The 27572-nt window shown below is 32.6% G+C and overlaps 5 protein-coding genes and 1 long non-coding RNA gene across 18 annotated transcripts; 3 read left to right on the forward strand and 3 right to left on the reverse strand.

The window, feature by feature from the left end:
- Positions 1–9: 9 nt before the first annotated feature.
- LOC126923505 (zinc finger protein 148) lies at positions 10–5154 on the reverse strand. Of its 4 annotated transcripts, XM_050737029.1 has the most exons (6): positions 5005–5154; positions 4549–4789; positions 3812–4032; positions 2963–3245; positions 2544–2730; positions 10–2471 (listed from the first exon to the last, which is right to left on the reverse strand). In XM_050737029.1, exons 1-6 carry the CDS (start codon positions 5009–5011, stop codon positions 918–920), a joined length of 2493 nt encoding a protein of 830 aa, XP_050592986.1. In that variant the 5' UTR covers positions 5012–5154; the 3' UTR covers positions 10–917. The 4 variants fall into 4 exon arrangements, with proteins under 4 accessions (XP_050592986.1, XP_050592988.1, XP_050592997.1 ...); XM_050737031.1 differs by lacking the exons at positions 4549–4789; positions 5005–5154 and adding an exon at positions 3472–3486 and having other exon boundaries at positions 2963–3308; positions 3812–3956; XM_050737040.1 differs by lacking the exons at positions 4549–4789; positions 5005–5154 and adding an exon at positions 3472–3486 and having other exon boundaries at positions 2963–3356; positions 3812–3956.
- Positions 5155–5574: 420 nt separating this feature from the next.
- LOC126923622 (pyridoxal kinase) lies at positions 5575–7595 on the forward strand. The gene is made up of 7 exons (XM_050737299.1): positions 5575–5890; positions 6106–6205; positions 6297–6440; positions 6511–6631; positions 6697–6839; positions 6924–7103; positions 7179–7595. The coding sequence occupies exons 1-7, from the start codon at positions 5798–5800 to the stop codon at positions 7298–7300; spliced, it is 903 nt and encodes a 300-aa protein (XP_050593256.1). The 5' UTR covers positions 5575–5797; the 3' UTR covers positions 7301–7595.
- A 179-nt stretch (positions 7596–7774) lies between these two features.
- LOC126923393 (DNA-directed RNA polymerase III subunit RPC2) lies at positions 7775–12662 on the reverse strand. The gene is made up of 16 exons (XM_050736799.1): positions 12485–12662; positions 12253–12407; positions 12002–12178; positions 11637–11928; positions 11403–11560; positions 11229–11334; positions 10972–11157; positions 10756–10869; positions 10478–10678; positions 10118–10395; positions 9914–10053; positions 9255–9847; positions 8920–9166; positions 8683–8847; positions 8478–8608; positions 7775–8395 (listed from the first exon to the last, which is right to left on the reverse strand). The coding sequence occupies exons 1-16, from the start codon at positions 12542–12544 to the stop codon at positions 8012–8014; spliced, it is 3387 nt and encodes a 1128-aa protein (XP_050592756.1). The 5' UTR covers positions 12545–12662; the 3' UTR covers positions 7775–8011.
- Positions 12663–12733: 71 nt separating this feature from the next.
- LOC126923574 (isovaleryl-CoA dehydrogenase, mitochondrial) lies at positions 12734–15253 on the forward strand. Its single transcript, XM_050737159.1, has 9 exons — positions 12734–12874; positions 13154–13340; positions 13546–13635; positions 13709–13930; positions 13987–14314; positions 14407–14500; positions 14578–14668; positions 14749–14917; positions 15000–15253. Exons 2-9 carry the CDS (start codon positions 13200–13202, stop codon positions 15131–15133), a joined length of 1269 nt encoding a protein of 422 aa, XP_050593116.1. The 5' UTR covers positions 12734–12874; positions 13154–13199; the 3' UTR covers positions 15134–15253.
- A 423-nt stretch (positions 15254–15676) lies between these two features.
- On the forward strand, positions 15677–27522 carry LOC126923584 (PDZ and LIM domain protein 3). Of its 10 annotated transcripts, none has more exons than XM_050737207.1 (9): positions 15677–15826; positions 17678–17901; positions 18417–18573; positions 23885–24040; positions 24153–24203; positions 24652–24740; positions 26094–26238; positions 26312–26350; positions 27119–27522. In XM_050737207.1, the coding sequence occupies exons 1-9, from the start codon at positions 15785–15787 to the stop codon at positions 27209–27211; spliced, it is 996 nt and encodes a 331-aa protein (XP_050593164.1). In that variant the 5' UTR covers positions 15677–15784; the 3' UTR covers positions 27212–27522. The 10 variants fall into 10 exon arrangements, 9 of the variants coding, with proteins under 9 accessions (XP_050593164.1, XP_050593146.1, XP_050593175.1 ...); XM_050737189.1 differs by lacking the exon at positions 15677–15826 and adding an exon at positions 16747–16872; XM_050737218.1 differs by lacking the exon at positions 15677–15826 and adding an exon at positions 16747–16872 and having other exon boundaries at positions 17678–17808.
- On the reverse strand, positions 16008–23885 carry LOC126923652 (uncharacterized). The gene is made up of 2 exons (XR_007713260.1): positions 22735–23885; positions 16008–16959 (listed from the first exon to the last, which is right to left on the reverse strand). It is a non-coding gene; the product is annotated as an uncharacterized LOC126923652 (long non-coding RNA).
- Positions 27523–27572: the final 50 nt, after the last annotated feature.

Consider the following 27572-nt stretch of genomic DNA (forward strand, 5'->3'; position numbering starts at 1 on the left):
AACAATACGTACTTTTATGTAATAATTTATTACGTGTTAGTAAAATTTTATTTAATCAAACAATTTTTTTTCCATAAGACATACTTTGAAGTACGTTTTGATTTTTTGTTACATTTAACAAGTACTTTTAATACTACAAAGACTAAAAAATTTCTGTGATTTACTTTGCAAGCAATTCAAAAATTCATATATTTAACAACATTAACATTATTTTCATATTTCGTCACACTTTTTTATAATTAACCTCCTTAAGTTGATGAATCGCCTCTCTCCTAAACGTTGTACATTAGAAAACACTTGATAAACAATAAATATTTTATTTTTTTAACTATTAATATGTTTAGTACATCACACACGCGCATGGTCACAAATAATTTATTTTTTTTTAAATACTACATAAATTCATAAATATTGTTGATTCCCAATATTATATGAATTTAAGTATCTTACAACAATCATTATGTATAAGAATTGTATGTACATAGTAATTGCACATTAAAATATGTTATACCCTTGTCTTAATATACAAATATCAAATTTGGCATTTTCGTTTCTTACAATGACATTTTGCTATTTTTTACAACACACAATGCAATTTTTCCTTTCCTATAAACTATTCAAAACTATTCAACAGCGATGTACATTTAAAAACTTTTAAGTAAAAAATCTACAAATAAATTGACATACTTTAAAAATATATAACATTTACATATTGCATCTATATAACAAAATCTTGAAACGTAATACAAATATATACACACAGTCCCATACTCTCGATTGTTCTAGACAAAATTTTTAAACATTGACATTTATAAGAAAAATTAGCCTATATATTACGATAAATAACAGATTCTTATTCAATATTTATGTAAAAATATTTCTTTCAACATGACTAGTTACACACTAAAGTATTTGCCTCATTGGTTTTTTGTTAACTGGCACTTCATTAATGGGGATAACAATTTTTCTCTACAACATGTTATACTGTTAGTACTTTTACAGCAATTACGACTGAATACTTTTTGCAATTGCTGTAATGTTTTTAAACAAATCACAACACAACAAGACCCACAACCACCGGGCTCATTGTCGCAAACACATTCGCTTTGTAAACAAGACACTAAATCATCTACTATTTTCGATGAAACGTGCTTTTTAGTAATTTCAGGAATTGTATTGTTTGAGCAATTTTGACAATTTTGTAGATGATCACATTTACAATCAATACATTTGCATATATCTGCTTCGGCTGTAATCTCCTGTAGGATATTTCTACTTTTTTTTATTTTTATTCTATTTTCGCTTTCTTTATCTTTATCGTTCTCTTTACAATATGTGACTTCGGTACATTCGGTATTAATGTTTTCCACGTCTACTAAATTTACATTATTTACTTGTAATGGCTGCAAGTCATTTTCTATCTGTAAAGGATACGGTTCCGGTTCAACTAAGTCGACTAACGAGTGAACCGCTGTTGGAAAAGCGTTCAATTCCGACCATGACTGCCGCCTTAAAGCAGATGGGGTTGCCAATGCCATGACATCTATCCAGGGAGAAGGTATTTCCTCTTCGGATGCTATGGCTAGTTCAATAGCTTCCGACTGCGTAGTTGTAATAACATTACAATTCAATACATGTTCAACTTCATTAAGAGATCCAGTTCGTAAACTATCATTAATAAATGGTAAATTTCCTATCTCACTATCAAAGAGTTGAGTCTCACTAGAGGAACTAATTATATTTGATACATGACTAGTAACAGAATTTGTGTTGTACAAAGTCGCATTATTGTTTTCAGCAACCGCACTTACATTTGTTTTATTATCATAAACTTTCTTAGCAATAGTATTATCACTTACATATTGTTGCACATCACTTGTAAAATTCGTTCCTTCTGAGATGTGAACAATAGTATTTTGTAGGCCATCTTGTATAATTTTTTGCTCCAAATTTATTGAATTGGACTTATTTGTATTATTTGCCTTGCTATCTTGCACTTTCGTTGAAGGATTAGAACTATATTGTTGATTTTGATCCCGTTGTAAATTTGAATTATTAACTTCATTGAATATTTTAAATTTATCATAACTTTCATTGTTATTAAAGTTATCAATTGTATGCTCGGTAAAATTATCTATGACAATATTTTCCGACGCAAGAACAGTGACATTTGTTGATTTATTTAAATTTTCAGCATCTTTGTTAGTGATGTTATAATCAAGTTCTTTGGTTAGTCTGTTTTGATTTAAGATATCTATCATATCATTTGTAGAAGATGACTGATCATTTGGATTTTCAATAGATAAATAAGTAATACTTTCCTTATTTTGTGTATTGCTAGAAGATAACGGTATAATGGCATAACATGGCACATTTGTGTTTCTCGACGTTATTTCATCAACATCGATTTCGGTTTTCAATATCTCATTGTTTCTTTGGTTTCTGTAATCATCTTTATTGACTTCGTGTTTCTGTAATAAAGTAACACAATATGATAAAAACATTAAAAACTGCATAGTAACCCTGCAAAATTTTTTACGTACCGTTTCGTCGATATCAGTCGTTCTCTTATGAGTCTTCAAGTGACTCTTTAAACTATGAGGTGTGGTGAAGGATCGTTTGCAATTGCCTACAGTACATACATAAGGTCGTTCTCCAGTATGTGTTCTTCTGTGGGTTTTCAAATGATGTGATGCTGTAAAAGCCTTACCACATCCTTTTTCCCTACATCTAAAAAAATAATGTTTTTATCCATTATGCATATTACATGCATATGTAATCTGCTTTATGTAATTCACATTTGATATAAAATAGAAGAGATTATACAAATTGAATAGTGCAAAACCAAATCCATAGTTTTAGTGTTTCGGTTGCAACTGTATAGTAAAATTTCAATAATGTGTGTTTATATTCAGCACATAACTGAAGATGAGAATCAGTTGAAAAGTATCAAAAAACATACTTGTAAGGTCTTTCTTGAGTATGAGTACGTATATGTTTCTTGAGATCACTTAGAGTAGTGAAAAATTTAACACATCCAGTCTCTTCGCAATTAAATGTGTTGCCACTGTGAAGTCTTTGGTGAGCTCTCAGTCTGTAAAGGGTATTGAATGCTTTTTCACAGCCTTTGTAGTTGCATTCAAATGGTTTCACTTTTGTGTGTACCCTAATATGAATCTTAAGGCTGTACGACGTAAGAAATGCCTTGCCACAACTTGGTTCTGCACATTTAAATCGATACTCGCCTGAAAGTTTTGAGAATTCCTTCCACATAAAAAGTTTGCTGGGCTACCTATTGCTTGCAGTATCTGAAAGCCATGCAGGTCGAAGCGTTCCCTTTATACCAGCATTGATGACTTTATAACCATTAAAAAGTATACATGAAAAGTTTGTAAAACATGAGCAGACTTTATACCTTTTTATTCATTAATAACAAGTATCACACCAATTGATAACATTTCATAAGCTTACCTTATTTTCCTCAGACTTAGCAGGCAAAAAGAAGAAAAGACAAATTAATATAATACATTATACTACAAGCATAACATGCAAAGCATATAATAATTTTATTTTATTACACAAATAAATAAGATAAGAATAATTTTAAAGCATTATTATTGATATTTTAAATAATTGAGAAATGTAAAATAAAATTATCATGACATGCTGCTACATATAAAGCACATTAGATATTAATAATATAAAAGATCTTTTTATTCCTTATTTATACAAATTTAGTAAAAATTAACTTTTTATGAAAAATCTATGTTTTATTCATAAATTAAGATATATGCATATATAAAACTTTTACCTTTATGTGTTTTCATGTGGGTACGTAGATTACCAACTGTACTATATGTCCTATTACAGCCTTCATATTCACAGGTATATCGACCAATATGCTTCTGATTTGCATCTGGAACTATGCTTTGAATTGCAGTAGTTGTATGTGAAGATTTACTTGTTGAAATATCATCTCGGCCAGAATGAATACGCATATAAATTTCATGAGGATTGATTGAATGTATTGACCTATATCAATATATATTTATATACATATATGTCATGCCTACAATTGTATTTACATTATTAATAAAAATACTTTGAATGATAAAATATTAATTGCCACACAATAATACAAAAGTATACGAAATTATTAAAATAGTAACACAAATTATTAAATATAAAATACACTTAATACCTAAAACTGAAAAAATATATTCTGAACTATAATTGAAAGAAGATGAAATTAATTAAATTTTGTATAATTAAATATATTCAATAAAAATTCCAATAATGTATAAAGGACTTTCGTTCACTGTATAAATACAAAATTTTATATTGAAAAGCAAAAATCTAATTTCAAAATACGTTATATATCTTATATCCTTATAAGGATGTCATACAAAACACTGTTTGCTGTTACAAATTAAGAGGTTAGTAATTTATATCTTACTCACTGATTTTCTAATATTTGTATCTAGCTCATATAAAGGAAGTTTGTATTATAAACAAAGTAATAAATATTAAAAGTTTATGTGATCTTACTCGGTAACATTATTATTTGATAGCTTTTCGTCTATAGGAGCATCGTCATCGGAATACTTCTCGTAATCAAACACACCACTTTCTTCATACACTTTCCCAAAACTGGTTAAATCTAAACTATCATCCAGACAATCTTGAAGATCATGTGTCACGAGAATGTTATTAAAGTTCTCTTCGATATCATCGGCATTCCCGATTTCTTGAAATTTTTCGCCTTCCCACGCCGCCATACTTTTCTTAGCTGTACAAACAAATCATGAAATAACATTAAAATAGATACGTTATTAGAAATACTACAATTTTTTTAAGTTACTCGATCGTTACAGTAAATTTTTTCTTTACCATCAGCCATATAATATATATTTATTCTAAAAAAAATGTACTCTTTCAATAATTATTAAAATGTAATATTTATATGTTATATAAAAATACACTAAGATGTATAAAATACTATACCTTGCATTGCATTTGATTTTAAATATAATTACTATGGCGATACATATTATAATCTGATTTTGTATCAAATATTTCCTCTCTGATGGAATCGAATCGGTAACGTTGAAATTGACACAAAAATGGTCAGAATGTCATCAGCGTAGACGGCTCTAAAACTTTCAGAATATGCAACAGAGAAATACATTGGATGCTAGGTCTTATATATTTTATATATTTTTATATGCTAAAATTACGAGATATTACGTGTACTTGCTACATATTACATCTAAAAAAAGATTTGTCACATCGAAAACAACCTCGATAAAGGATTCAATGTACCAATAATAATGAAATACTGAAAGATAGCAAAGAATATTATGCATTTTCGAAACAATATATAAATATATATATGTATAATAAAGTATTTAGTGACACTACTTTTTTTTAGTGATATAAACATAGAGGTAGAAAAAGATGTGAAAAAGTGATATAGGAATAGAAGAAGAACACTGCATAGAGACCTCTTGCGTCCTTGTCTAATAACACATGCACACTCGTATCTGATCAACGAGCGACGTTAGTGTCATGCCTGATTAGACAAGAATAGAAGACGCCTCTATGTAACGTTCTCTTTCTATTCTTATATCGCATCCGCGTGCACGATAGTATATGACTTGCGTATTCTTTTGCGTATCTTTATATCTCTCTGGATTAAATGAGTGTGAGGTGCAAACAAATTATACCAATAAAATAGTATTGAATAGGTAGTTTTACCACGTTTTGTGAATTGTATTTAAATATCACCTGATCAAGCATGTGTTTTAAAAAAACGCCACGAATTCTTTCGATACAAAGTCATGTAGTATCTGGTTACGTTGGTAATAAAAGTGCAGTATTTCCTTTACAGGTAAATAATATGTTTTTTATTATATAAACCATATTTTTATCACCGTCTTATCACCAGTATTTTATCAGTAAGTTCATTCTTTCGTACTTTAAGAATGATTTTCATGCTTCGTTGCATGTTTATTTAATAATTACATGAATAATATTTTTAACAATAAAGTTGCAATCGCTTGGACACAGAATAAAAAATATAAAATCATAATCTGTTCTATTTAGCTGTTGGGCTTTGAAGTAGATGCAATTAATTCTGTTCAGCTTTCCAATCATACTGGCTACAAGGTCTTTAAAGGCCAAGTACTAAATGACAAAGATTTAGGTAAGATAAAATTTGTTTAAAGAATGTAATCAATAAAAAATATAGCGTAAATATTTATTAAATTTACAAGTTACCTATAATTACTTTACAGAGGAGTTAATAAATGGTTTAGTACAAAATAATTTAGATAATTATACTCATTTACTTACTGGATATGTTGGTTCTCCTTCATTTTTAAAAAAAATAGCAGAAGTAGTTCGTATATTGAAACGTAAAAATCCAAATCTTATATACGGTAAATAATTTACATAAATAAATAATATTTGTTAATAATGTTATTTTACTAATCATACATTTAATAAAAGTATGTGATCCTGTTATGGGAGATAATGGAAAAATGTACGTTCCTGAAACATTGAAAGAAATTTATAGAGAAGAAATAGTACCATTGGCTGATATTGTAGTACCAAATCACTTTGAATTGGAGTAAGTTATAGACAGTGATAAATCTAATATAAATTAAATGTATAATATCATTTTAATTATTATAGATTATTAAGTAACATAAAAATCAATACAATGTCTGAATTACAAGATGCTGTAACTGTATTGCATAAAATTGGCCCCCAAACAGTAGCTGTCTCATCAACAGAAATTAATGATAAACTAACAGCAATAATTAGTACAAATAAAGGTAATGAAGTAATTAAAATTGACACTTAGACTAAATAAAATTTTTGAAAATATCAAATTTATATAAAATTTATTTTAATTTCAGAGAATAAATTAATAAAAATCAATATTCCAAAAATACCAGCTAGTTTCACAGGTTCTGGAGATCTTTTTGCTGCTCTATTTTTAGCTCACACATATTTGCAAAATGATATGAAAATTGCCATTGAAAAAACTGTAAATTCTTTATACAGTGTCCTACTAAAAACTTATGAATATTCTAAAGGTATTTGTACTTCATCGTTTCCTTATATGAAGATATAAAAAAAATGGTAATAACTTTTTTCAAAATTTTTATTAGCATGTCAAGATGAAGAATCTCAACTTGCAAGAAAAATTGAATTAAAATTAATACAAAGCAAGAATTATATTGAAACTCCAGAAATTTGTTTGTTTGCTGAAGTAATTGTATCAACAAATTAAATGGTCAAAACCTATTTGCTAATATATTATACATATATGCAGTAAGTTTTCCACTAGTTAAAATTATAAAATAACTTGTTGATTACATTTTTTATATATAAGAATGTGTGTATATGTATATAAGTAACATATATAGTACACTACAAATGATATGATTTAATTGATTCAAAGAAATCCATGTTTTAATGTCTTCCAGTAAAAAAGATGATTACTTGAAAAGATGATTACTTACTATATTTTTATAACTGTATATACTTATAAATAACTTGACGAATAAAAAATACTTTTATCAAAATTTCAGCGAAATTAAATTACACACACAGATACTGTGAATATATAGAATGGCCCAGTTAAATGGGATCACCTGAATATCTTAAGCTATTTCAAGGATCACATTTTCACAACAGTGAAAGTGATTTTTTTTCATGATCATCCTTTTACAGGTTTTCAAAGTCATCAGAACTTTTAGATAGAATTATTTATTATTTATTATATTATTATAATTATATTAGATATCCTTATAGAGGGTGAAAAAACAAGTTCAGCGACCTGAATATTTACAATATTGAGATAATATTTAGATAATATTGGATATTGTGGCTAAGTTGTGGCAAATATGTAATATTTAATTATTTAGGCAGATATTTAGGCGATCGCATTTAACTGAGTTACCCTGTATTTACATATGAACATCAGTAACCTTGATTCAAACTACTCACAATAATTTTTTAATGTTAAACGAGGTACAATGTTCATAGATTGAAGTTCTTGGAAAAGTAACTTGCAAGCATAGGGCATAGAAATCGTAGACACACATGAACTAGAACGACAACTGTGACACCAACCACTATATGCCATCAAACCACATTTGTTACATACATCAACATCAAATGCATCGCTGGATATCATGAGTCTTTCTATTAACATCATACTAGCACCATATCCGATTAAACAATCCCGTTCCATTTCACCTAATCTTAAACCACCTTCTTTGGCTCGACCTTCCGTTGGTTGACGCGTTAACACAGCTCTTGGTCCTCGTGATCGAGCATGCATTTTATCTTGTACCATATGTTTCAATTTTTGATAATATACCTATGTTTTAAGTTATATCCTTATAATAATGTACATGATCAATATTAAATTGAAATTAAAAATTAAGATATTATCGACTTACTGGTCCAGAATAAATATACGCTTGTAATGGTTCACCTGTAATACCAGAGTAGAAGATATCTTTGCCCAAATAATTATAACCATGCTTTACCAATTCGTTACAAACATCTTTAACTTTTGAGCCTCCAAATGCTAAATAAAAATGAGAATTGTTATAAATTAGTATTTTAAAAAATTATTAAAACAGTAATTTCTTATTGTTATACCTGTGCCATAATGAAATTCTCCTTTTATAACACCAGCTTTACCAGCGAGCAATTCTATCAATTTCCCAACTGTCATACGTGAAGGAAAACCATGTGGATTCATTATCATATCAGGACATATACCATAATCATTAAATGGCATATCCTCCTGTTCCACAATTAACCCTGTGTATAAAGGTCGATAGTAATATTAATATACTTGCAAAATTAAATGATAAAGTATGTGTAAATACATACCAGTTACACCCTTCTGTCCATGTCGACTACTAAATTTGTCACCTATCTCAGGTCGTCGAGTTTGTCGCAATAATAATTTAATTAAAAATGCATCTTCTGCATTACTGGAAATCATAACCTTCTCAACATAAGCAGGAACAGGTCCTTTAAAAACAACTGGGACATCTTTGTATTCTGTTTGCGTTTGAACATTACCAGCATTCACTGGACCTATATTTGCGGCCGGCGATGATTTATTTACCATTACCTACAAAAAGAAAAAATATATGAACTTGCTAATTATGTAAATATATGCAATTCAGCTTGCTTGTTACTATCAATGTTTAAAACTATACCTTCCTATTTTCCACCATTTCTCCAGGTGCAGCAATTCCATCACTATCGATTATGTCATGTTTCCAAACAGGTTTCTTTGTATTGGAATCAATCAATGGACCCATTATTCGATCGTATGTCTGATTTGCGTATCTTTTTAATGTACATTTTGCATTTCGATATATTAAACATCTACCAAATCCTCTATCAATTGAAGCCTTGTTTAAAATAAGAGCATCTTCAATATCGTAGCCACTATAGGACATAACAGCTACTGTTGCATTTTGACCAGCAGGTAGTTTATCAAAGTTTATTAGTTCTATTGTTCGGGATTTAACCATAGGTGTTTGAGGATAAACTAAATTATACATCAATGTATCGATGCGATTACGTTGATTATAACCAATAGTTCCCATTGCTTGTTTTCCCATAGCACATTGATAAGTATTTCTTGGACTTTGATTGTGATGTGGATATGGTACTAGACCAGCACAAACACCAAGTAATGTAAATGGCTCAATTTCTAAATGTGTTGTCTTCTCATTAATGTGTGATTCATTGAATGCAATAGAACTATCATTTTCTTCGTTCACATCCAAATATTCAATTAAACCTAATAATAATGTCATAATATTATTAAAAACATGACAGAATTTTGTTTCTTATATTTTTTACTAACCTTCTTGTAAAAAATCTTCGAAACTTCGTATTCCTTGTTCAAGTAGTTTTATATGATTTTCTTGTATTAGTGGATTGCCATTCTGTACAATAATGTATGGTCTACATAATCGTCCCCCATCAGAACTAATTTGAATACACCTATGAACATTGTAACAATTGTACAAAATTGTAATGTCATGTATAAATTTGAGATAAATATTACCTATGCTGGTGCTGTGTATGTATAGAAACGAAACCATTGATTAGACCTTTCCTTCGTAATAATCTAAAAACATTTACTAGTCTCTGATAATTCTTTACTATACCCAGGATATTGCCATTTAAAAATACCATGTAAACTTTCTTATTATTGATTTCTTCTCCACCAAGTATATTAACGTTTTCAACTCCTAAGTTAAAAGCCAATCTAACAATTGGTTCTTCATCAATTTCTGTTGTGATATGTGTCATTAGAGCTAGATTTTTAACTAAACCACAACCCTATAAAAAGTATTGTATAAATAATTTTATATATCACAATTAATAATCTTGATTGAAGTATATATATGGAAGTAAAACTCACTTCCCCTTCAGGAGTATCACTAGGACAGAGCATTCCCCATTGAGATGGTTGCAAAGATCGAGGACCAGATACTTTCCTGGTTTTTTCAAATTGAGAATTAACACGTGTCATCATACCAAGTGCAGAAATATAAGAAAGTCTAGACAACACTTGCGTAACCCCATGTCGTTCCATTTTAAATCGTTTAATTGTCCAATTACCCTGTTTAATATATTTTTTGTATGTAATCTGATATTAACATACTTTTATCTATATATTGAATTTAGTTATTTACTCACAGATGATATGGCAAAAGCCAATCCATTGGTAATCTGGTCTTGTCTCATATGTTTTACGATGTCAAATTGTGCAGCCTTAATTTTTGGTATATTTTTATCAGCTATTTGTTTTAACTGCAAACATTAAATATCATAATAAATATAATACAATACAATACAATATTAAATATCATAATTTGAATTATGATCCTTATTTAATATTATCCTATATCATACCTCCCAATTAAATCTTTTAAATAAATCTTCAAACATTAAAGACAACAAAGAACCAGCCAGTTCTAATCGTTTATTTCCGTAATAATCTCTATCATCTACAAGTTTTCCATCAGATTGTGCTTTCATAACTTTACGAATCATTAAAGCAATGTAGGTTGCCTTCATTTTAAAATTAAAATCTATAACCTGTAACACCAAATATCATAGTAATACCGTTTTAGATATTATATTATGATTATAATTACTAAATTACTAACAGGAACATGCGACAAAATATTGGTTGCCAATATATCCTTCATTTCATCCGTAACACTAGATTTTATGACTGAATACCTTTTTTGCTTTCTTTTATTGCTAAGAAACCTGAAACAATGCTTGTAATCAATGTTCATAATATATATTAATACTTCTTATACTTTTTAATGAAATACCTTAATGCTTGATTTTGAGCAAATACATTTAAAACGTGACATTCTTCTAAAGTGGGTGCAAACTTTTTCATAAATTCTTCTTCTGTACCAATAAGTTGCATGATTTCTTGATCACTTACAATTCCCATTGCTTTAAATATTATTGTCACAGGTATATCCTATATATAACAATATATTTATATTTCATTAAACGTTATTCACACAAATTTTACTACATAACTGCAATGTACGTACATCTTGAAAAATGTTATGTCTCATGTAATATCTTCCACCTTTTCCTACTATGTTAGTCTTGGTTTTTCTTTCATGAGTGGAACTATTACAAGATGCTACAATACACCCCTTACTATCTTCCTCTAAAATAATTCTATTTCTAAGCATTTGTTCCTGTATCAAAATTACTTTCTCTTGACCATTCACTATAAAATAACCACCAGGATCATGTGGACATTCATTCATCTTTGACAATTCAAAATGCGATTTACCAGTTAATACACAATTTGAACTTCTTAACATTATAGGCATTCTAGGAAAGTAACAGTTAATTCAGTTCATATTGTTTAATTATTAATAGTTCAAAGATATTTATTAATTTATACCTGCCAATCAGTAAATTATTTTTGATTATTGGTTGGTGACCTCTTATATATTCAATATCAACTGTAATTGGAGCCGAATAATTTAAATCCCTTAAACGACATTCATGTGGAGTAGTAGAACGTGTTACATTAAAACCTTCCTCAACATCTGGTAGACCTACATGAACGTTCAAATATCTACAAAAGAAAATAATGTAGTAAGTGGTGCAATATAATAGTGCATAATTAATATGTAAGATAATATTGCTTACTTTACATAAAATAAAGGATCCGCATCACTAAGTACTTTCTCATTTGCTTTTATAATTTTTTTTATCTCCACATTTATGAAGTAGTTAAAAGAATCAATATGTTGCTTAACTAAACCTTTTCCCTTGAGGAAGGCAGGCACAAGTTTCCACTTATCCTATAAAAAAGTAATTTTATAATTAATTGCTTATAATAAATTTTGTTAAATAAACCACAGTCTAATCTCCTTCATACCTGAATGTGTTTTACTACTTTGTTATATTTTGTTTCCGACTTAATTTTCATTTCTCCCATCTTTCTGTTTATGAAAAGTATAAATTATAACGTAAGAATTAAAACAACTTGATGAAGAAATAATTTCACTACTACACTTTCTTAACCTATATTTCATCGAATCATATTCATCTGATTGTTGCGATATTGTAACGTAATAGAAGTCTATAAATAAAAAATTCTTAATTGTATGTAGTAAAATAAAATAGGAAAAAAAATGGATTTGTGAACTGTAATATTTTGCTATGATGTTGATGTTAGATATGAACTACGTTTAAAGTGCACTCAAATTTAACGTAATATAATATACGCCAGTTGTAAGCGCTGTGCGCGAGCCATGTTAGATTCTAAGTATGTACATATTACTTTACATGTAAAATTTATGTTAGTTTTTAGATACATTATCAAAAAATTTATGTTAATATTACATAAAATATTAAAACGAAAATATGATAACAATTTTATTTATGTAAATACATACAAATATATATAATTTTGTGAAGAAAATATCTGATATATATTTATATATATTAATTAGTACATATTTAGTAGTATTACTGATTAAATGTAAAATAGTAGATAAGAAAACTATCATACATATATATATATACCGCCAAAGTTGCCTTTCAGTCTTATATATACACAATTCTGAAATCCATAGTAAATATTTAAAAACATGGAGTTTTATACTAATAAATTTATGAGACCCCTCTTATCGAAGTTCTTAAAGTTAAATAATAAATTTAATGTGAGATATTCTTCAAAATATTATACAGTAGATGACAATATCTTTGGACTAGACAAAGAACAGAAAGAGGTTAGTAAAATTAGAATAGAATTCGAATTGAGTGATTATACGTACATACTAACATTGTTAAAATGATGTTTGGAACAAATCATTTTTTAATAATCTACGTTAATCTTATAACCGAAGTCTGATCTTTTCCATTTACATCATTTATTGAATTCAATTAACACAGATACGAGTATTAATAAAAATAAAGCATGTTTGCTTTTTGTAGCTTCGACAATTAATATTTAATTTTGCACAAAAGGAGCTTGCTCCAAAAGCGGCTGAGATCGATAAAAAGAATAATTTCGACGACCTCCGTGTAAGTAAGAGAACATTAAAGGAAGCATGAAATATTGTTTTAGCTATATTAATTATTTAGAAATTATTTCCAGGAATTTTGGAAGAAACTTGGCAAATTAGGTTTATTAGGAATAACAGCAAAATCTGAATACGGTGGTACAGGTGGTACGTATTTAGATAATATTATCGTTATAGAGGAATTGAGCAGGGCATCAGGTGCCATAGGTCTTAGTTATGGCGCTCATTCAAACTTGTGCATTAATCAAATTCACAGAAATGGGACGGAAGAGCAAAAGTACAAATATTTACCAAAGGTAATGTCCGAATTTATATCTAACGTGTAATCTTGTTATGTATATACCTTTTATAGTTATGTAGCGGAGAACATATCGGGGCACTTGCGATGTCAGAATCGACATCTGGATCCGACGTAATTTCTATGAAATTGCAAGCCGAAAAAAAGGGTGACTACTACATTTTAAACGGTCATAAATTTTGGATCACAAATGGCCCCGATGCTGATACTTTTGTCGTTTATGCGAAAACGAATCCAAATGCGGCTAAACCGCAACACGGTGTTACGGCATTTATCATAGAACGAGGTTTTGAAGGTTTTAGTACTGCTCAAAAGTTAGATAAATTAGGTATGCGAGGTTCCAACACTGGTGAACTTGTATTCGAAGATTGTAAAGTTCCTGGTAATTTATATATAATAAAATAATATAATAATTATATATAATAATAACTTATACGATTTTGACATATTCTGTTCATAAATGAATAATTACAGTTACAAATATACTCGGCGAAGTAAACAAAGGCGTTTACGTACTATTTAGCGGTCTAGATTTGGAACGACTAACATTATCAGCGGGACCTTTAGGGTAAGATCTTTTATTTTAGATTAAGATAATGTATTAAGTTTTATAAAGTTATTATATTTTGATATGTTACGTGTTAGACTTATTCAGGCTTGTTGCGACGTGGCATTTGATTATGCACATACGAGGACACAATTTGGGAAACGAATAGCAGAATTTCAAATGATCCAAGTATAAAATTAGTTTTTCTTCTTGTTCACAAGTTCTATACTCGAAATTTCTAAAAGTTCAAATTGATATTAATATTTCAGGAAAAAATAGCAAATATGTATACAAGTTTAAGTGTTTGTAGAAATTATTTGTACTCTGTAGCTAGATCTTGCGATGCAGGATATGTAAACCGAAAAGATTGTGCCGCGGTCATACTTTACATAGCCGAGTGTGCTACTAATGCTGCATTGAATGCAATTCAGATACTTGGTAAATTATTCATAATGTCAATTCCCGATAAAAATTTGTTAATTTAAAATGTTTCTTGAAATGCATAGAAGAATTCTTTTAGGTGGAAATGGCTACATAAATGATTATCCGACTGGAAGATTTTTAAGAGACGCCAAATTATATGAAATTGGCGCTGGTACCAGTGAAATTCGTCGAATGGTAATTAGTAGAGCGATTAGCGAAGAATATTCATAGACCTAAAATATGACATAAAATATGACACTCCTTTGAATCTCTCGAAAGAATTGTACTAAATAATTTGTAAAAAATAATGTATATTCTATATCAAATTTGTATATCAGTTTGCAACATTAACATCTATTCGTATATCGTCAATCTATCTACGTCAACAGTGGAGTTATTTAACATTTTTAAGGTTTCCTCCTTTATACAATTAGCTCCGTTCCTATCGGCATTCGTTTTTAACAGTTAGCAATATTATCGGGGTATTAACAAATAACAGGCTATTAATATTACTAATTTAGATGCGATATCATTCCGATGGATGCGGCGGTTATGTATATACTTTCTTAGTATCGTGTAAATCGAGATAAATGAGTCACTAGAACGGTACACTCTTAAAAGTGTGATTGACTAACCTTTCGCGCTATAGGTTGCTAATTTAAGTCAAACTTACGTACAATCTCTTCCTCTCGGTTTATTTGATGTACTCTCTTTTACTATTTCTCTTCCTTTCTTGATGTAGTCTCATTAATCACGGTGCAGTCAATTAGATCGAAACAACATAAGGAAGAGACCCTTTCAAGTATTCGTAGACATCACTTACAATTAGTGAAAAAGAGAAGAAAGTAGTGCGGTTGAGAGTTTCGAGAGCTTGAGGCGAAGATGTCTCTTAAATTTTCCGTAGGCAACTTTTACGAAACCTATGTGAGTACATATGTAGCAGCCTGATCAAATCCTACATTTTTCATCATTTTCTCTCCTCTGTAATTTACGATGATGTAATCTGATGGACTATGTTTCATCCTGCATCGCTTTTTTTTTAAAGACTATATTGTGCAATCCACAGGCATATTTTTCCTTTGTAACTTTGAAGGAAACCACCCACTGTAATTTATGAATGTGTTTAATAAACGATTTACGTGCAGTGTTTAATTCTGTACATTCATTCGATATCCGGCAACATTTTTCCTTATAGACGATTCCTTATAGACGTGTCATATAATTAATCGTATAATTAAAGTATTTTTACACAAGCATATTTTTTACAACTATTTTTACAAGTATATATTGACTTTCATTCATCGTTCAAAGCATACTTTATAAAGAGAAGATCATTTTGAAAGAATAATGTTTGCGGGTTAAAACTACTAAGAGTTTATAATATTGTGATATTCAATTTCATGCACTATCAATCGTTGATCCTATCGGTAGGCATAGCAAAGGTAGGGAGGCCGCAAATGCCAGAGAAATGAGCGCAGGTCGGACCAGAACAATACACACGGTATGCCAATTCGAAATGGGGCCAGAATAGCAGAAGCGGCGAGCCGGTAGTTGGGTAACTAAGCTCACAAAAGTAAAGCCTGTCAAAATAAAGTGGCTGTGCAGCCAGTAGTCCTCGTTAGCCAGTAAGGAGCGTAAGCACGGGTTCGATATTGCCTCGAGTCGTCGTAGATTTCTCAACGACCTCGCAGTTTATCAATTTTCTCGTTCGATTGGAAAAGCTTTTCGTTTCTCTGACTTTTTCCCGTGCTTTTTCGTTATCGTCTTGCTCTTAATTCTCAACTCAGCGATCGGTCTCTGCGATTTCCGTTCGTTATAAACACGCGATTGCGTTGTTCCGATAGACAGAGTAGAGCATGACGAGGAAACAAACGGTGATCGTGAAGCTTAAGAGATCCAGCACCGGCAAACCTTGGGGAATACGTATCGCTGGAGGCGCTGATTTGGGTACACCGATCGTCGTCACCCGCGTGAGTTCTTCTTTCATGTCTACTCTTACTATTAGATGCGTACAGCTTATGGTTATTATCGAATCTGCGGCAAATCCATTTATCTATCTATAACAGAGAACAGCAAAGAATGGAGATCATTTTCTAATGTACACAAGCTGCTGCTGTTGCCGCTTACACGCAACGATATCTATCCAATTTAAAATACACGAATATTTATTACAAACGGATTTTTATCTTATTGGCAAAGCAATTAACAACCGCCTAATATTGTCACGCTTTTGAACAAGTACAAGATGCCTATAGATTATACTGTATACGTTAAATCGTAGTCACGTCTAGCCGACACCTGTGACCTAATCTTGCGCGTCTTTTTGATCGCCTCAACTGCATTCTATCCAACATGATTATTAAATGCAGCACAGAGAAATCGTAAACGCATCCGAACGCTATCCAAATGCTTCTATCATTTAATCATCATTGCATATTACTTGACGTATTCTAATTAAACGACAAGTCTTTACATCTTTCACGCGATAAGTTGAAATATAAAATGACTGATAATCGCAGCATCTATGTTTCTGATATTCGCTTGATAGCAACATTTTGTTGATAATGTAACTAATACAACTTTACAACGTCCGATGTCATGCCTGTTATTTTAATTGTCATAGTCGGAGAGAGAGAGAGAGAGTCAAACTAACGTTATCTCAATTATTAAAAAGCGATGCCTCGGGCGTAGAATTCTCTTACGTTAGTTAACAAATAGCAAGCCTTTGAACGTCAGCGATGCGTGGTTATCTTACGATAGAATTTGTATTTGCAGTCGGAGAACGAGACGCTCCAGAGGGGTGATGTGATCAAGAAAATCGACGATTACGACACGCGAGACGTGAGGCATGTAGACGCGCAGAATCTTCTTCAAAACTCTGAATCAATAAGGCTCGTGGTCGAAAGGTCTGAGCCGTCGAATGCATCTCGTATCAACATTACCACGTCATCTCCGATTATCCAGTTGAACACTGGCGACAGGGCTGCGGTCACTAGTCTGTCAGAAAGCAATTCCACCTTTATTATTATGCGTTCGATTTATCGCATTACTATCGGCACGCTACTGCTGCTACGTAACACGACTATTAACGCTTCGTATTAAACTTCTCCCTACCTTATTTTATACATACTTTAATCGCAGCGCCTGATTGACAGCTCATCGCATCAAGAAACATCATCGTTAGCTCGACGATCACTTTCTTTGTTGCAATTACGATAGAATTTTTCCAATCCTTCGTTTCGTAGAAAATCTTCCAAAATTAAAGTAAAGGAGAAAAATGCACTGTCTTTGTATCCTTTAAACGACGTATCGTATCAAGAAGGGCCAGAGAAAACCACCGATAAGTTCAGTTATCGTTACGCCACGTCTGTACGCGATACCAAAACGAAATCTATTTTGTGCGTAGTAAATTCAGACGTTCGAAAGTGATCGTCGAAAGTATCATGGAAGCTCTCGTGAGAGGAACTTCTTTCATATTGATTCGTTAGTAAGATACTTTCCCATTCCGCTATAGAGCTAAACAACGGAAAATACCGTCGGAATTACCGAAGAGCCCCGTACCGCCGCCTTTAATCGACGAATACAGGCCGCCTGCGTCTTCACCGGAACATCTTAACTTACCGCACGAACATCTCGACGAAGTTCGCGAAGAGAGAGCCAATTTGTCGCAGGTACTTTGAGCAGATACGCTTTGAAACACGAATTCACACGCAGGAGCAAGCAATCTACATCGCTGTTCGTCCTGTTGTAATAAACTCGTTCGATATATATTATGTCGAACGTTCTTGCCCGACAATTTGAACAACGATCAAGCGAATGTAAGTATTTGCTCGCTTCTATTTCATCGACAATTAATTTTAGCAAGTGTATTTTAAACAAACAATAGAATCCACGTGACACGGTATGATCCCGGAGACAATAGTAAGAACGGGTTGCCATTCGCTCGGAGCATTTCATTGCAACATCGATTCTTCAAAAGAAAAAGAAAATTGTCTTCTATAGCGTTTCCTAAATTTGACAATGTAAACGTCGCCTGATTAGTTCATACTTCCAGAGTAGTTCGTTGGTCCGCGAATGCAATGCCACGAAGATGAAGCGAACGATACGTCTTCGCTATTGTTGGATGTATTTATAATTCTTTTCCAACACCCTGTAACTCTTTTCGACGACGTTTCGTCGCCGCCGTACATTCTGAACACGACGATGCCCGACAAATTGCTCGAGATTCGCAGATAAATAAAATTGGAAAGTCGATCGTTCAAAAGACTCTATAAAAAGATCGACAAGCAAATAACAAACACATCCGCCGAAACATCAAAATCATTCGCTAAATAGAACAGAGATCGTTATCTATGAAGTTAGGTATCTTTTTCTATGGCTTCCGTGCCGTCAAAGACTCGACAGAGATAAAGTTAAAGAAACAAGAAGTAAATAGAGCAACTGGACGAAACTTTGATAATTGTTAAAAAGTGACATCGTCTTCCGCATGCTCCGCGTAATACCGTTCTTCCTAATGAATTTATATGTATATCGTGCGACTAGAATATAAATTATTGTATTTCAAAGTACACGGTATATTGCATTTGGCAAGTTACGTACCGTTTCGAAATATGTCATTCGAACGCTTTGAAACCCAATAACTCATAGTTGGATCACCGAGTAGTTGTGGAATGACAGAATATCTGTCGGACATAATTCGCTATTTCCGCATTCTATCTCAAGATGTCAACAAGCTGTACGATGTATTCGATTTCGGTTCAAGTGGAAAAATGATCTTACGGTCGTTTAATAACGAATTTAGGGCGAGCTATCCGTACATGATCGTTAAACATAGATCGATTCGAACCACTTCGTCGAAACGGTAAGAGTATTTACTCGTTGGTCTTTGGCTTTTGGTCGAGCTTTTAGTCCGGTTGTTAATCCATCCATTTATACGGCTACCACTACGGCTAGCCGCTACGTAACGCTCTGTCTTCTTAGCTAAATACCGGATTATTCTCTTACGCTCCTCGTTCGGCTTAAAATTTCGACGTGGACACGATTACAGCTGACTTAGTCAGATGGAATCACGGTCTCGGAAGATTTGAGAAATCAATAGCTATATATGTACGTAGTTTCGTGATACGAAGACGCCTTTATTCGCGAGACGTCCGAAGCGTGAATATATTTTTGTTGGCCCGCCACGATGCCGGAAAGTCCACGTAGAGGCAGTTGCCACGCTATAAATATCGCTTTTGCATCGAAACCACCTCTCCGATCCAATACTACGCGATCCAGAACGATTTCGGAACACTATTTCGATCCTAGTCTCCGCTTGAAAATACATATTCTTATTGTTCTGCCGATTGCAACAACAAAATGTCAACTTAGAGAAATTCCAAGAGAACGGTACATGTTAACGGTTATACTCTGTTCATGCGATAAACGATTCATCGAGTATTAGATTTCCCCGAAGCGGTCCTATGACTACTTTAAGGGAAATACAATAGCGAAACTCGGTACAAAACATTTGTATTTGTTGGTGATAAGTAACCAAACTGGCGATGAAAAGGCATGTCGAGCCAAGGAAAACATTTTCCACGATGTTTCGGATATTCGTTCAAGGTCGGCAGATATACCGATCGTTATATCGAAGAAAACATCGCCCGATTAACGGACGTATGTAACAAACAGACTGTACGAATAAAAAGTACAAAAAAAGAAGGAACAAATCGGAGAATCATTGATTCGAAGAATAATTCACATTTGAAACGATCAGGAATACCTATTTTCTAGTTTTCTCAGGATTTGGTTCGAATCCAGATGTGACACAATCGATCAAAAATACATACAAATGGCAATCGAAATAGAAATTAATCGTTTAACGAGTTGTAATTATTCCGTCGAGAGGATCATCAAGGTAGGCACTTTTAAATTGGAGAGGAAATGCTACTAGCAACAAAAAGGGTTGCGGTAGCTGACAGAGGTTGACAAGAGAATTATATCGCCGATCAAGAGGATAAAACGTAGGAACGATCGAGATACGTCGGTAATACGCGGAGAGGAGAAGAAAGAGCGCGAGAGGAGTCGCGTGGAAAAGACCAGAGTTAGTGCCGCCCGCGCAACGAGGCAGTGCGTTAGCGAATATTCGTAAGGGAGAGATCCACAGGAAAAAAGTGAAGTAACTTCTCGGTGAAAGCGGGAGGAAAGAGGGGAAAAAAGAAAGCTATTCTCGATTAAGAGTGCTACCGCAGTTGCAGGAATACGAACTTCGGTTCGATTAAGGAAACGATGCCGGCTTACACGACCATTTATCGTCACAACATCGAACACCAGCCGAAAGAGGAGGAGGCTGCCGTGTTTTGGGTACGAAACAGTTATCAGTCGTTAAAAGTAAAGGAAATCTATTCCGTGTTTCGTCGAATATCGATAATTCACCATCGTTATAATATCGTTGAAGTATTTAATTAATCGGAACTTTATGCCGATCTATCCGATCTTTGCTACTACGGCGGTGCAATTTCTTCTCATCTTTTGTTGAATTATCGATCCTTGCCGGACAGGAATGATCTTAATTGAAAAAAAGAATTTTTATCGTCTCGTTGACATTTTGCATCAGTTAAAAAGATAAAATATCTTAGCATTGTTGAAAATAAAACAACACAGCATCGAGAAAGAAGACCGTGTTGTTCTTAACGCAACGTTTTCCCTCTCATCCGTCTCGTATTATTTTTTTCTCGTATCTGTCGACACTGATTCAGAACGGATATTTTAACGGCAATGATTTTTCCCATAAAGAATTTAAAGATATGGATTAGCGATCGAAATCGACTATTGCTCGTTAGAAACGAACACGTAACGTAAGATGATCTAAATTTTGAATTACGTCGTCGAGTGCCAACCTTGACACCCTCCGTAAAAGTAGGGCTAGGTCTTGATTCTACCCTAATGACACTGAAAAAGACAAGCAAACAAACTTGCATACGGCTTATCGTGAAACGGTGCACGCTCTAAGAACGAATGCAACGAACGGAAGAACAATTCGATCGAAAAAAGATTACAGGGGTATGACTGACTAATAACGCGATGCAATAAAACGAATGTAAGCATGTTACCGACTATTCATTGGAATCTTAATCTATTTTCGTAAATGAGATCTGGGTTACTCAAACACAAGAGGGTCATACAACGACACTCTTACAGCTTGTCCTCTTGACTTTCCAAACATCTTGCTTCGTTAAAAAATCATTTCGGCAACGTTCAAAAACGTTAGCACGGGCTAAGGGAATAAACGCGAAAGAAATACACGGGAAAAGGATCGTTGCTGATTATGCAGAAACATTTTAATTTACCAGACATTTAGTCCATCAGATACTGTGATTCGATTTACAAAATATCGGAACACTTGTTGTCTTTTCTGTGTACCTTGCCAGCAGAATCTAGAAGGTTTTTTCATTGTTGTAGTTCAAGTTTCAATGCATCGCTACCGAGCCAAACGATAAACAATTTTCGAAACAACTGTTTCGGTATGTCCGAATTTAGTTCGGGGACATTCTATAAAACGACGTAAAAACAACTTCCTTCTCCGAAATGACATATTTTCGACGGATAGTTGATAATGATATAAGTATATGACGTAAGAAGATACTCGATGGAAGTGCTTTAATCGTGCTTTCAACTTTTTAATTAAAAAAATCAATAATAAAAATTAATCAAGAGTTGACAAGCATCGATCGTGGCGGAGAAAAATTTCGCAGCAGACGGGGTACACGTTATTTTTGCCGGCTAGGGTCCTTCATCTATTTCGAGAGAGAGAGAGAGAGAGAGAGAGAGAGAGAGAGACCGTTACTCACCCTCTAAGATAATGTTTCTGACCCATTTATAATGAAATAATCGTTATTTGATACAATTAATGATTGCATGAAAGTCATGATTGCATCGATCGTTGCATCGATCGTTACATCGGTCGTTCAATCGTCGTTCGTTCGAAACACAAAGTCGATAGTGACTGTATTCAAATTCGATCTTCTATTCTTGCAAGCGCGTCTTATAAATACGACGCGTAACTTTATCCTGCTGTTTCTACTCTCTTTCTACATCGTTCCACTTGACATTCTCATTTTCGTCATTTTTTAGCAATGACGACAGCCGATCAAACAACATCAAGCAAGCACAATCATCTTACATCTTTATAGCCCACGGTTTCTGTTCTTCTCGTCTTTTCCTTTGATATTCGTGGAAATGTAACAATTGTATTTTTAATAATTTCGTAATTCCGCGTAAAACTCCGCGCAGAACGATAGATAACGTAATCGCAGGAAATACTTGGCAAACGCTTTGTTCGTAACGCCACGGCTTTGTGCAATTTTCTCATTGTACAGATACGAGCCAAGTACCAAAAATTTTAGATACCTTTTTTTATACCTTTCATTTGAAACTAACGATGGTCGAGCATTATATTTCACAGTGCGTGTTCATTTCCGGTTGCTATAGTTGGCCAAAGATATCATCTTCGTTGTAATGATATTTGGTTGTTTAACGAGTTGTCATCGTAAAAAGTAATTAGACGTAAATAGAGAACCTACGGAAAAATAACACATCAATATCGAGGAAATGATCGGTAAATATATTTTTAATCGCGTTTGAAGATAAAAGCCATACGTTGTTATTGCAACAGTGTGGAAAATTAACGAGGTGCCATCGGTCATCATGGCCTCTTAATAATGGCTTATTTTAGCTTTCGTTGGTTGGTAATTGACACCGTTCTGGCAGAATATTTCACGCCTACTTAGCTCGTTAAACACTTTTTTCGTTACACGTAATTCGTTAATTATTTTTATCGATTAATTACAACTTTACTCGTGCCTTATTTTTACCATTCGTATCATTATTTTATTTTGTACCATTATTTCAAGGTACAGTTGAAATAGTTACGCTCATAATCGATAAACATAAAGGAGTATATTACACGATCCGAATACTATCGATAGCGTCGATTTTTAGCCATACCGCACAACTCCTCTGGTCTTGCCAGGTGCAAAGATAAAGAAGGATGCTCCGCTTGGAGAATGCTACTTGCGCCATCATCCCAATCCGATGATCAGAGCGGCACCGCATCATTACGAACAAGCTCATCCCGAAGTTGCTATGAAACAAAAGGTACGCTTTATTCAATACTGCGTGAAAAACTGTCCTATGTTTCGATTTGCTTGAAACAAAGGACAAACTTTTATATTAATTTGTATATATATTTTGTACAACATGTGATTAGGTGGCAGAAACGGTACTTCAACGTGTCTTGGGACCGAATGAAGTTCCAAAGGTTTGGATTACTTTATACTCAAATCGCTTTTGCTTCCGTGCAATACGATATGCTTTTGCTTTTAGTAAAAGACAATCATTATGTGGCATGTAATCTACAGTTTTGTTTAAAATTGTATATTGTTCCTATCGAGCGATTTTTTAAATTTAAATTTATATATCATCTCCACAAGGTACTCTTCTAACTAAACTTTAAGTCTATTTTATAATGTAACTGAAGTTATTATTAAGCTTCAAATAACTAATTGAATACACGTTAAAACGTTGTTAAATAACTGATACACATACGCATTATTATGATAAATTATGAAATTCCAACTAATACATATTTTCAATTTGTTTAGTGGTAAATTTATGACTTAAGAAAAGATTTAAACGAACAATACCATCGTAATAAATTTACAGTTACTGCAGTTATTATTTTTTATCCCGTGCAATTTTATTCTTAGGTTGTCCACAAGCAATTTAACTCACCAATTGGACTCTATTCCGAACAAAATATTGCCGACACTATAAAGAGCCAAACGACCGCTATACCGTAAGTAATAAATAGATATACATAAAACAAATATTAATACGCCGTACAGCTTGCAGTAGCGTAATAAAGTTACTAGCATTAATACTATTGAATTTTTGCTGGATGCTGATACTTATCAAACTATTAACTCTGAGCAATTATGATCTTGGCGCCATTAACTAACGGATATTTTAAAATTATAACTTGAATAATAATGCATCGAAAAAATGACCCATAGTTTACGTGCGAGGGACATTAATCGGAAGTTGCAAATCAAGGTTGTATCAATTCATTGGCGGTAGACTGTCGGGCACGTGATCAGAACGGGAGTATGGACGTAGAACAGAAAACGCAGCTGTCAGTCCTTACCACTGTTGTTTCCTTTTCACAATGGATAACACTCACGTGCAGTTTGTTTGTTTTCCAGCATTTTCATAGACTTTTCCTTCGTGAAACAGAAACAGGAAATACAGGAGCAAGCGAGAATCTTGAAAGAGCAGGCCATAGCCGCCGCCTCGAAGAATGTGTGGCCGCAATTCAATAAACCAAATTAATATCCAGTTCGAGACGTTTTTCGATGCTTCTCGCACGTCGTAGTATATCCATAGTAGTTTCAAATTCTATTGTTTTCGCGAGAATCATTGGTCACGTTCCTTGTCGCACAATTGTTTCTTTCTCTTAAAATTGTTTATCGTCCTTTTTTCTTTCTTTTTTAATAAGGCAAATGAGCGTGGCCACTGATCCGTGATTAAGCTCTTGACAATCGTTCGATAAAGTATTTATTGATTCAAACTCTTTTGCTTTACAGTTTAATATCTATAAATCGTAATTATAGGGTCGTGATGCATATAACTACATAGATACGTACATATTGCAATTTGTTGTTGTGACTTCAAGTAAATCGATAAAATCGACAGAAAAGCTAGAAAAAAACAAATTTCAAAGGAAGTTCTTAAAATAACCATACTATATATTTTTCTGCATGCTGTACCATTGAAAGTAATCAATAATTAATCAGAGTAAATGTTCATGCGAATTAGTAGCCTTACTAATTTTGATACTCATACAATCAAGAAGCAATTCTCGAAAATTACAAATCAGTATCGCTAAAAGCAGCTGTTTGTATCCTATCGGTGAAATATTATATCTTAAATGTAAGAATCGACAACTCATGTAATTCTCGAGAAAAGCATCAAAGATTTAGTTGAGACATATTTGTGACTCGATTAATGAAAAGGGCATGGAAGCGGTCCGAAAGTCGCTCTCGAACAAACAATTGGCGATATAACCCCGGCTGCTGCTAACCGATCTGACAAAATCGAGGCAAATGAATTAAAAATAGTCCGTGTGTACACATGCGATACAATGGTACAGCTCGAAGAAACCGGTGAAGTACGACCCGAGTAAGAGCGAGGCTTACAAGGCTCTGCAAGAGGAGGCTCTCGGTGACGTAGTGCAGGAAGTAAGACAACCGGCGCGTACCGGTGTTTTCTCTCCGCAAAAGGTTAACCAAAATAGGGTATGCATATAGAATAGTTAAATTCTACTTACTATCTAAACGTCACTCTTGTCTGATCAATAAATATTTTCAGATATACCACGCTCGACCAAAAAGTCCAGCTGGGCCATACGTAAGTAAAACTTTAAATACATATTCGGATTTTATATCAACGTCATTTGACCGTGTTATATGTACATACATGTAAAGAATATACGTACGTACACGCATATGTAAAGTCGGTAGAAACGATATAGTGAGGTTGTAAAATCGGCCGACGTTAAAGTCTATATGTTGAAGTCACACATCACAGACATACATACTTAGATTGAAAGTTGAAACAATTTAGAAGAGACTTTAGGGCTTGAGTCTTGTTCGAGGCTGTACGATGTCAACACAGAATTAGTTCTTTTTTTCAAATAGGGCAGTTAGGAATTCCTCAGAATTAACTCTAGCCACAGGAATGCTTACTAGCTGAGTGCGGCTAGATCACTCGGTGTCGCCGTTTAACTGTAACATTTTAATTTTAATAAACTCACGGCAGTCTTTGTAATTATATAAATTGAATGAATATAGAAATTCGTTTACCTTTTATAAACACATTATAATCACAAACGATTATTTACATAAATTTTATGTCGATTCGTATATGTCACTTGCATATTTCTACGTATACATTTGTTTATAAATAATTAATAAGATATTTTATGGTGACAGAAAAAAGTTCTCCTTAAATATTTAAAACCAATTCAAAAATTATAGTTCATTCAAATGATTCAAATTCAAAATGTAAAGTGCCCGTGCAGTTATTATTGTATTACTATGAATGCCTAGCGTTTATAAAGTTTGTTAACGATATCACTTTATTCAACTACAATGGAAATTTACAATTTTTTTCTAGGTAAATATTCTTGATGACGACGGTGAAAAAATCCACCAGAGTAACAGCTTCAAGAGGATCATGTATAGTGTTTTGGGACAAACTGATTATTAATTTGCGAACTGACGTTATAAATGTACTTTATATAATATAAAATATAAATATATATTTTATTTATTGTTCATTGCAATAAATGTTAAATTAAAACTGATTAAGAATTAATCGCGATAAAAAATTGTTAAAATAACATGATATTATATTTAATTATATTTAAAACATGAAACTTGTAGTTCTTCTTCTACAAATTCTACAAGGTGGTGCGAATTTTATATGCTGCAAAACATGTCAAATCTTTCCTTAAACCACATTCTGATAAAAAATTATGCAATTAAATAAACATTCAGTGTGAATTATGTATGACAAAATGACGATTTTGTTATGTCCTTCTTTCAGTCTTTAATGACGTTAAATAATA

The sequence above is a fragment of the Bombus affinis genome, chromosome 2 (assembly GCF_024516045.1).
Source record: "Bombus affinis isolate iyBomAffi1 chromosome 2, iyBomAffi1.2, whole genome shotgun sequence".
Taxonomy (NCBI): Eukaryota; Metazoa; Arthropoda; class Insecta; order Hymenoptera; family Apidae; genus Bombus; species Bombus affinis.